The sequence below is a fragment of the Puma concolor genome, chromosome B4 (genome assembly GCF_028749965.1).
Source record: "Puma concolor isolate L17-30 chromosome B4, mPumCon1.1.hap2, whole genome shotgun sequence".
In the NCBI taxonomy this organism is placed as follows: Eukaryota; Metazoa; Chordata; class Mammalia; order Carnivora; family Felidae; genus Puma; species Puma concolor.
The window spans coordinates 70,313,292-70,324,104 of record NC_141673.1 but is presented as its reverse complement, the minus strand read 5'-3'; the positions used below and the strand labels follow the sequence as shown (position 1 = coordinate 70,324,104).

The following is a 10,813-nucleotide window of genomic DNA, read 5'->3' as shown; positions in this document are numbered from 1 at the left end:
ATCTCACAGGCCTGTAGGTTCAAGCCCTGCATCTGCCCCTGTGCTGACAGTGTGGAGCCTGCTTGGGTTTCTCTCTCTCTCTCTCTCTCTCTCTCTCTCTCTCTCTCCACCCCCCCACCTTGCACGAGCATACTCTCTCTTTCAAAATAAATAAATTAAATTTTAAAAAACCTGTTTCCTCAGGGACTTACATGTTTTTTCCTTACTTCCTTCAGATCTCTGCTAAAATATCACCTTATCAGAGTCTTCTCCTAACAATTCATTATAAAGTCCTTCTCCCAACCATCACTCTCTATGACTCTTGCCCTGCTGCATTTGTCTCACTAGTACCCATCATTTCCTGACATGTACTTACTTATTTATCTCTATCCACTGGAGTGGAAAGTCATGATGGCAGAGATGTTGTCTGTTTTTGCTTTTTGGTTTTACTATTGAATTCCCAACACCCAGGAAAGTGGCCAGCATAGTTTGTTCTTAGTAACTAAGAATGAAGAATGATATATACAACAGTGATAGTGGACCAACAGCCTCCAAGATGGCTCCCAATGATCCCTGTGTTTGGTATTCATGCTTTTGTATACACCCTTCCCACATGAAGTAGAACTGATTGACCTGTGTCACTAGTGGCAGAAATGACAATGAGTGACTTCCAAGGTGAGGTCATAAAAGATGTTGTGGCTTCTATCTCGCCCACTCTCTTGCATTAGTCATTGCGTCAGGGAAGACAGGATTGTGTCATGAGGATGTTCAAGTGGTCTACAGACAGGCTTGTGTAGGAAGGAACTGAGGTCCTGCTAACAAGCAGCACCATTCAAAAGTGAAGTATTTTAGGAGCAGATTTCGAACCTTAGTCAAGTTTTTAGGTGACTGCAGCTTTGGCCGACATTGTGACTACAAGTTAGAACCTAGGCCAGAACCCCTTGACTACTTTGCTCCCGAGTTCCTGATCCACAGAAATTGTGTGAGATGATGCCTGTTTATTGTTGCTGTGAGGTGCTAAATTTGGTAGAAATGTATTATACCACAGCTACTAGAACCTCTTTGCTGGTTCTCCTTGAGAATTTTGCATTTGCTTTCCCTTCTGCCTAAAACTTAATTCCCTTAGGTAGTTTTATGTTTTAATCTCTTACTTCCATCATGCTTCAGCTAAAATGTCATGCTATGCAGTTATGCACCAAAGCAACAGTGGATACAGGATGTGATATCTGGGAGGTATATGTAATAAGATTAAGTAACTGGACATGGGGGATAACAGGAAGAAGTCAAAATGATTCTCAAATTATTGGCTTATGTAACTAGTTTGTGCCATTCCCAAATTTTGGGAAAGAGGATTGGGGCAGAAATTATAAATTTAATGTTGGACCCACTAAATGTGAAATGTCTAAGAAAGAGCCAAGTGGAGATACCCAGCATGCAAGCAAGCATACCAGTTGCAACACAGAAGAGAGATCTGGGCTGGAAACAAAGACCTTGAAATCGGGACCAGCTATACAATTTGCAGTGCCCAGTGCAAATGAAACTTTGCAGGGTTTCTTGTTCAAAGAACGCATGAGGTCCACCAGCTGCCAGATCCCCTTCCCACCAATTTGTAGGACTGACAGACCACGCCCTGGCTGAAGGTGGGGAAGTGGAGCCAAGTATCTCCCCTTCTCATGGACTCTAGGCTCCAAACCACATTAAAGGGACAGCCTCCAAGAGATTGCAACTTCCACGCAGGATGCCCTTAGGTAGAGGATGGGCAAGAGGCTCACTCTCGCTGGTCACCCAGCGGGTGCACTGTGGCACTGCCACTCTAGGGCAGGAACAGCTGCCATCCTGCCCCACCTTACGACACCATGGAGGCACGCACATGACCCCGACCTTCCCTATGCCTGTGCCTACGTCCTCTTGGTGCTAGTGGTCCTGGTCTTGGGTAGGGCAAAAAGGAGCGTGGGCAAGGCTGAGACCCTATCCCTGGGAGGCAGAGAGGCAGTGTGGGGCAGGACTGTATGAGAACTAGCACACTTCTCTGTCTCACTGAACTCCAGATATAAAACAAAAATTCAAAGATAATGTTATTAAGAATTTTAAGCTGGCAACCACAGAGCATTAAGACCCCAAGCATTAAATCCCTTCGAGTGCAGGAACCTCTGTAATTGAACTGTTCCTATGCCCATGAAACTGGCCCTGTTTGGAAAAGATGGTAAACTTGTAAGACTGAATGACTTCAATAGGGAAAGATGAGAAGGAAAAGGGACAGGATCAAAGCCAGAGAAGCAACAACATTTAAGAAATGGGCAGAGAAAGGGCATACTGTGGTGAGGCAAAGGTTGTAATTAATCAGAAGACCAATGAAGGAGAAAATACTCGGTCTACCTCCCCTGATTTGGAAAAGCTTTGCAAATCCAATAACCTGGCCACATATTATTAGGCACATTTTATTTCACTAACTATTCACAACATAATGATAGTTTTTCAGGGTCAAGGGTGTGGTTCTTACATAGGCCTATTACCTTGATTATGTTTGAAGCATATATTATTCAGTTGGGAAAAAAATATTGCATGAGAGAAGCTACAGGAAATAAAATAGATTGAATGAAAGAATGGAATTTACCAATGATCGACTCATAGGTAACCTAAGTAAATAATTAATTTCCCTTCCAGCAACAACAGTTACCTTTACATATAAGGCCAGCAATGTCTCTCTGCAACATTTATAAAGCACCAAAAATGTAAACCCTAAAATCTATGAAGAATTTCAAATGACTCATGGGACCTGTTACAAAATCCACCACAAGAGTTTTATAACTACTAATGGAATTTGAGCAGTCTTAGGCCATACAAACCAGACCATTTGGGGAGAGAACTATGGCAGAAAGTTGATGAGACTTTAAAAGCTTACAATTGATGGGAAAAAAAAGTGATTTTTTTTTTTTAACAGATTCAGAATGTCTCTGGAAGTGGTTTATAAAATGGCCAAGAGCCCAGATTCTAGATGCTTGGGTTAGAACCCCAGCTCTGCCACTTACTTCCTATATGTGACTGATTTTGGATTATTCAGTCATCCTGTGTTTGAGTAAATGTGGTAATAGCTCCTAGGGTTGTTATAAGGATTAAATGCATGAATATAAAACATTAAAAAAAACTATGGCTGGCACATAAAAAGCACTATGTACACATTTGTTAAATGGAAATTGTGATAACTTATCATGTCACTAAAATGTGTTGGGAATTTCTACTTTAGTAGGTCCCATAAAGCTTTGGGGAGAGAGTTGACTAAGAGAAAACATTCTTTTTTCCCTCCTTCTCGTTCTTTTTTTCTTCTTTATTCTCCCAGCCCTCCCCCCTTCAGATACTGGATATTTTCTTAAAAGTAATTTCCACATGCCTTATGGTGCATATTCATGGCTGTTCTCCACTTATGATTGCTCTCAATGCTTTATTTCTTTCATACAGAAACTCAAAAAATAAGTGTATGCGAGCATATGATGCACAGTAGACTTAGTGTTATCATAATAATCATAATAATTCTGCTACATTAGTGGAAAAAATATAACAAGTTTCTATGGGAAGTGTTAGACAATGAATGCAACAAGGATCTCAAATATAACTTCTAGCCCTTTTGACAAGTCAAAATGGACCCGTCTGAATTCGTCAGCTTCTTTGAAAACAGTTCTGCAGACTCACAATCCCAGAAACCTGCAGTTCAAAGTACCCCCGTGTGTCTTAAAAGTAGAAATCCCTTTGTATTTGTCTTATTGCTTCCTTTGGTCTCCGGGAATACGTTCTTCCACTCTGCCTCAATTTTACTTTAGTACTTTCTTTGTTTCCTCTGGTTATTATAGTTCCCTCCCCCCCCCCGCCTTAGAGTTTGCACCTAACCATTGTCGAGTTCTTTGGCCTCGTTTGCATTTTTGATACGGAGGACTGCGCTTTCATGGTCCAAACGGGCTGCAGGATGATCCTCTTGCGACCACTCCCTGCGTGTGCTCCCGCGGGCGGGGGTAGGGGGCGCTTTTCTCGATTCCTACCTCTCTTTATGCGGAAATCTTCCTGCCTTTTGTGAACACGCTTCTTTAGATCCCTCTCTCTCACTCTTTGTCTTTTTTCTTCTGTTGCTTATTCTCTACGAGTTTGCCTCTTTCCTGTATAATCTCCCTCTCCCTTGCCCCCCGTGGAATACACGTTCCCTCACTTTGGAAGCAGAGTAATTGATGCTTGAAGATCCTCCATTGGCTCCACGGAGCCTTTAACCTCGTTCTGGCGTGCTCGTCTTCAGGGTTCTTCACCTGAGACGTGGTGGCGTTTACTGCAGAGGCAGTAACACACGTCAAAGAAAGCAAGCCCCAGTATGTATCCATATATGACCTTAGAGCAGAATTCGGGGAACCCTGTCCACTCCCACCCTCGTGTGCTCTCCCCCCTCCGCCCTTCCCCGAGGTCACTCGCGGGCAGAACGCGAGCGCCGACTACTCCTTTTCGCGTCCCGACTTCCTTCTGAGAGCCCAATAAACCCTGGGGAAGTTTAATCATTCCGCAGCGAGCCCGGGCTCTCTCACTGGGCATGCTCAGTGGCCGGGCCCCGCTCGGCTGGCGAGTGGTTCGTCTGGGGCGCAGGGCTCGGGTCGGCGGCCGCCTCGGCTGGCTTCCAGGAGCGCGGGCTGGGCACTGCGGGCCCTGAGCCGGGAGCCAGAAGCACCCCGCGGTCCTCGCCGGGACGCAGGGCCCCGCCAGAGCCGCGGCGTTCCGGAGCCCGGGGGCCCCCAACTTCGCGCCAAGTTCGGAACCGCCTTCTGGGGGAGCCATGCAAATGATGACCAGGGACGTTCTGCTAGAAATGGATCAGGAGGAGGAGGACGACGACGACGGGGATATCGGTGAGCGGGGGGGTTCTCCGGCGTGGGCCGGGGCCGGAAGAAGTTGGGGACTGCGCGCGGGCGCTGCGCTCTGCGCGGGGGCGGCTAGCCGGGACCCGCGGGCGCCGGGGAGGTGGGAGCCCGCACCGCCGTCCCGGGGCCGCAGTGCGGCCGCTTCGCCGCTCGGCTCTCAGCGGGCCGGCGCCGGGTGGAGGCCGGGGAGGCGCGGGGTGCGCACGGGCCCCCGACCGCAGGATCTGGGCGGGCCGCGGACGCAGCGCCTAACCACTCGTGCTGGATACGGGGAAGTCTGTGGACTCTGAAGCGGCAACTTTTGGGTCATTTCCTTCGCCTGGAACCTGCACTGGGGACCCGGCCCCGTTCAGAGAGCAGGGGTGTGACCCACCTGCATCCGCTTTAAAGTGAAAGCAAGGAGCCGCTCTGGGGGGAGGGTGGGGCGCCTCGGTAACTGATTTGTGGCCGCGGGTGGCAACCCGGGATCCTTTTTTCAGCCGCAGAGCCCGCGGGGGAAGTGATTGGAGGAAGAAGCCCTTGTCCGGGGTGGGGCTGGGGGGGATCTCTGAACATTTCCTGCAAGTCCAGAGGGCCCTGGCGCTTGGCGGGGTGGGGAGTGGTTGGGTGGGGCAAGCCTGGGGTGTATCATTTCTAGTTTGAGTTAAAAATGTTTAGAAGTTGTAGACGGAACGAAGGGAGAGCTGTTTAAGAGTGAAATAACTACAGCAACAAACAAAAGGGATGGGAGGAGGTGGGGAAGGGGAAAACAATTGGAGGAGCAGGGAGAACATCACTGTCAGGGAATGATGACCTATTGGGTCTCTCCAGAAGACTGGCAATTAAATTACCGTGCTGGTCTGTTCAGCGACTCCGAGTCTGTTTCCTGCACGCCAAATCAGTTTAAAGCGAAACAGTTCCTGCTCAGATCCTGAAGTCCTATTCTTCACTAATAACAACTTTAGAAGTAACTTAATTCTAGGAGCTAGGTGTGGTTTTTCTTCATCATTTTATTTTTTTATCATTTTATTTTTTTTCCAGCTGTATTGAGCTACAGTTTACATAGAATATTTTGCAAGTTTAAAGTGTACAACAAGTTGAGTTGATACGGTTACATGTTGCAAAATGATTACCACTATGGCTTTAACCCATACCTCCATCAACTCACAAGTAACTGTTTCCTTTTTGTGGTGACAACATTTAAGGTCCACTCTCTTAGCAACTTTCAACTACATGATACAGTATTATAACCACTGTTGCTGTACCTTTCATCCCCAGGACTTGTCTTATGGCTGGAAGTTTGTGCCTTTTGACCAACATCTTCTCCCCTCCACCATTCAATTTCACCTATAAGTATTTGTCTTTGTGAGACTTATTTCACTTAGCATAATGCCCTCAAATTCCATCCATGTTGTCCCAAATGGCAGGATTTCCTTCTTTCTCATGGTTGAATAATATTCCATTGCCCACATGCGAGGGTGAGGAGGTTGAGGAGGGTGCTGGTTGTGGTTATTATACACACACACACACACACACACACAAACACATCTTTATCCATTCGTCTATAGATGGACAGTTGTTTTCATATTTTGGCTATTATAGGTATTATTCACTTAAATCAAGAGAACATGGTAATTTCCTTGTTGATGAGGAACAAATTGAATAGAGGGGCTTATGCTCCACGATTTAGTATAATTGTTCTCATTTGAGAACAATTTATTAGATGGAGGGAGCAAGTAGTGTTTTTTTATTAGAAAGCTGAAGCTCACAGGTTGATCTGCCTAGCTTTTCACATAGCTAGTAAAGATTCAAAACCAGGTTTTCTGACTTGCAAGACCTATGTGGATTAATCCCCTTTCCACCTGGTCACCAGCAGTCAGATAATATATAATGCTACTATTTAACAGACTTTACTGGTAAATCATAGGAGCAGACTGTAAAAAGTTACAGTAAACTAGCACAGTCCATTTCATAGGAAAATACTCTTGCCTGTTATGGTGAGGTATCATCACTGTTTATACTGAGTATTGTGAATAAATAGGGTAAAAACCCAAATGGTAACTGAAATAAGAGACTCTGACCTTTGTTTGTTCCACTGTGCCATCAACAGATCTCAGTTTAGAAAAAACGACTTTGGTCTAGTCTGTGTTTACCAGATGAGGCATCATAAAATTTATCTTAAGTGTGTGGCAATAGGTTATTTTTATTTATTTAAGTTTATTTACTTGAGAGAGCGAGCACACGCACATGACCAGGGGAGGGTCAGAGAGGGAGACAGAGAATCCCAAGCAGGCCCCACACTGTCAGCACAGCATTCAACTCAGGGCTTGATCCCAGGAACCATGAGATCACGACCTAAGCCAAAAATCAAGAGTCCATTGCTGAACCAACTGAGCCAACCAGGTGTGCTGGTTCTTTTTATTTTTTATTTAAAAAAAAAAAATTTTTTAACGTTTATTTATTTTTGAGACAGAGACAGAGCATGAATAGGGGAGGGTCAGAGAGAGAGGGAGACACAGAATCTGAAACAGGCTCCAGGCTCTGAGCATTCAGCACAGAGCCCGACGCGGGGCTTGAACTCACGGACCGCAAGATCATGACCTGAGCGGAAGTCGGACGCTTAACTGATGGAGCCACCCAGCTGCCCCTTATTTTTTTAATTACAGATGTAATTTATGCTGGTTCTATCAAGTCAACCAGTAAATATGTTTTAAAAAGTTAAATATCTCGGGGTGCCTGCATCTGACTTCAGCTTAGGTTCATCTCGTGGTTCGTGAGCTCGAGCCCTGCGTCGGGCTCTGTGCTGACAGCTCAGGAGCCTGGAGCCTGCTTCAGATTCTGTGTCTCCTTCTCTCTCTGCCCCTCCCCTGCTTGTGCTTTGTCTTTCTCTCTCAAAAATAAATAATAAACATAAAAAATTAAAAAAAAATATTTAGAAAGTTAAGTATCTCTATCCCTCCATCACCCCTCCCTCTGTGGGCTACTGATATTATTACTTTACTGTGTGTAGGGGTCAGTTCAACATTATGTTAGGCAACAGATATCATTTAAGTAGGTCTCCACAATTTTTGTTTGTTATACAAACTCAATGTGGATTGCAGTGATTTTATATCAAGTGGAAATGTTTACCATGTCAATAGAAAGTTTATGACATTGTAAAATAGGTAAGTCTTTTTTTTAAAGGTTAGAAGTAGGCTGATGGTATATAGCCTTTTACAAAATAATTGTAATTTTCAACTTAGGGGAGGTCGTGGTGATATGATGATTATAATTTTAACTTGTGCCCCTAGTTTCATATGCAGAACTATGGTTAAGCCGTTGACATCTTTCTCCTAGTACTTGATTGTCATTACTGATAGTTGTATAATTTAAAATCCACTCAGGTACTGAAGATTTCTACGTAATCCCTCTATCAATATTAACTTTATAATTCAGAACAATAGAGTTACTTTTTTTTTTTAAAATGTTTTTATTTATTTTTGAAGGAGAGAGAGACTGAGCGTGAGCAGGGGAGGAGCAGAGAGAGAGGGAGACATAGAATTTGAAGCAGGCTCCAGGCTCCGAGCTGTCAGCCTGGAGCCCGACGCGGGGCTCGAACTCACGGACCGTGAGATCATGACCTGAGCCGAAGTCGGACGCTTAGCCGACTGAGCCACCCAGGCGCCCCTAGAGTTACTCTTGACATATTTCCTGAGTAAAACATTTATCATCGGCTAATTTACAAAGGATGAAAAGAGAATCTTTTTAAACTAGATGTGGTCCCTGGTTATATCATATGAATGTTTTACATACATATATGGAAGTGTTCCTGTAGTGGACTGGGGACTTCGGACTCCCCCCCCCCCCCCCCCCCCCCCCCCCCCGCCAGTGGGTTTCTGCTTACCTTTACCTTTAAAGCACTATTCAGTGCTTTAAGTGTAAGGATTACCTCCTTGTTTGACATGAACCTGTCTAAAGAGTCAAAGGTGGTAAATGTTACTATGAGCGTCTTTTCCATATTTGCTTAACTCATTGCCACCAGAAATTGGTCCCAGAGGTTTGTGAATGAGGCAGCCTGTTGGTATAAGAGCATTTTTTCAAAAGACCACTTATTTTCTAAATCAGCTCCAGCAACCGAATGCAGTTGTGATCCCTGGGCACTGGTGGCAGGAAATATGTGACTTTTAGCCCTTATTTCACTCATGCTGGTGGAGATCACATGGCAAGGCAGGTTTTGTGCACCTGGTGTGCAGAAGAGCATTTCTGGCTGCCTTTCTCCCTCCTCCCGGCCTTTAATCAGTGAGTAGAATGCAACATTTCTTCCTGTTCGTGTAGAAAGTGACAGAAAACTCTTTTACGGCCAAAATGTAGATATTTTGTGTGCTGTTTTATTTTGCGTATGTGTGTGGTTGTTTTGTTTTTTGCATTTCTATGGTTCAGACTTCGCTTAGAGAGAAAAAGTTTTCTCAGGAATAAGTCATGTAGTTCAGGCAAAAAGATTTTGTTTAGATGCTTGGCTGGTTGCTTTGGGATCCCAGACTGTTTATGATAGAGTTTAACTCTCTGATCCCCACAGCTGATGGTCATGTCATTGATTTGGGGAGTTGTAAGAAGAAGCCCATTACCTCCGAGTGATGATGGTCCAGCTGTATCTCTCAAGTGTCCTTATTGGCTCCCTTTTCGCTTTTGCATTTTTACAGAGACTTCTTCATGATTTCTATCCCTTCACTATAAAGTTTGTTTAATCACCTACAAATGTGGTCCTAGCCTCAGTTTTGCCTAATCAGTATTAACTGAGAAAACTTTCTGTGCCAGGTCCAGGATTAGGTGCTGGGCTGGGTGTTGGGAAACTAAAAATAAGTGTTGCACCCCTTGGCTGTGGAGACGTAGGTTCGATGGAACCAGCCGCTTGCAGTAAGTGCTATTACTGAGGTATGTACACAGCTGTGGGAGGGTAATGGGAGACATTTTCACAGAAGAGATTGCTGGGCTGGGTACTGAAGGACCAGGCGGGTGCAGTGGCATAGCAGAAGGAGAGTCTGGATTTCCACGTAGTTCCCTGTGGTGGAAGGCAGCCACTACAAGGCTAGGGAGGCAGGCAGGGGCCACACCATGAAGAAGCCTCTGTACGTTTTAAGGATTTAGGATTTGGAGCTACTGAAAGATTTTAAGGAAAGGAGTGCTGGGATCAAATTTGCCTTTGGGAAAAGATCTCCCTGGCAGCATGTTGGAAAATGGGATTGGAGAGGGGACATTGTAGAAGTAAGTCTTTCTAGCAGTCGGGTTTGGAAATGCCCGTAGCGGCCATGGGAATAGAGGGGAGTGGTCTGAGAGTTTAGGAAAGAGGTGACATCTCCGAGGCATCAGACCCATGGCTTCCAGAAACAGCGTGACTCTTAGACTTCAGCTGAGTGATTAGGTAGAAAGTGGTGGCAGGTGTGCAGGGGGGAACTTCTATTGTTCCAGCAAGTCTTAATACTTTTCCCCTCTGCTTTGGCTCAGACCAATTCCTTTCTTTGGTAATACCAGACTTACCTCCTCTGTTTTTCAGGAGGAGCCTGTCACAAAACCCAGAAAACTGTTACTGATCTTCGTTGTCTAAAGTGCCCACTAATGAATTGTCGCACCCCTTCTTTTTCTGTGCTACACAATCAGCACTCACTTTGTATTTTGTCTTTGTTGTTCATTATCTTTATCTGCACACCTAGAGTGTAAATTTCTTGCATTGGAACTAGGTCGTCTGAGCCTTCTAGAGATCATGCAAAATATCCCAAACATTGTAGACATTCATTGCTATAATTAAAAAACAATTTCTCTTCCTCACCTGCCTCTAACATATCATAAGCTCCCTGAAGGCAGGTGTCTTGTGTGTTTTGTGTTCCAAGCTATGTCCCTCATGCCTAGAATAGTGCTTGCTATTGAGTAGAAGCCAAGCCAAGCATTATTGAAAGAATCAAGTGAATTACTCTTTTTAAATAATTTGATTA

General features: G+C 44.9%; 1 protein-coding gene across 2 annotated transcripts in view; it reads left to right on the top strand.

The window, feature by feature from the left end:
• The first annotated feature begins 4,456 nt into the window (after positions 1-4,456).
• ANO6 (anoctamin 6) overlaps positions 4,457-10,813 on the top strand; it is a 199,765-nt gene continuing 193,408 nt past the window's right edge. Inside the window, exon 1 of one of the 2 annotated variants that reach the window (XM_086713599.1) lies at positions 4,457-4,856. In XM_086713599.1, coding sequence (XP_086569725.1) covers positions 4,784-4,856 — 73 coding nt within the window. In that variant the 5' untranslated portion in view covers positions 4,457-4,783. The remainder of the gene's footprint in view (positions 4,857-10,813) is intronic. The other variant, XM_086713600.1, reaches the window with a different exon arrangement.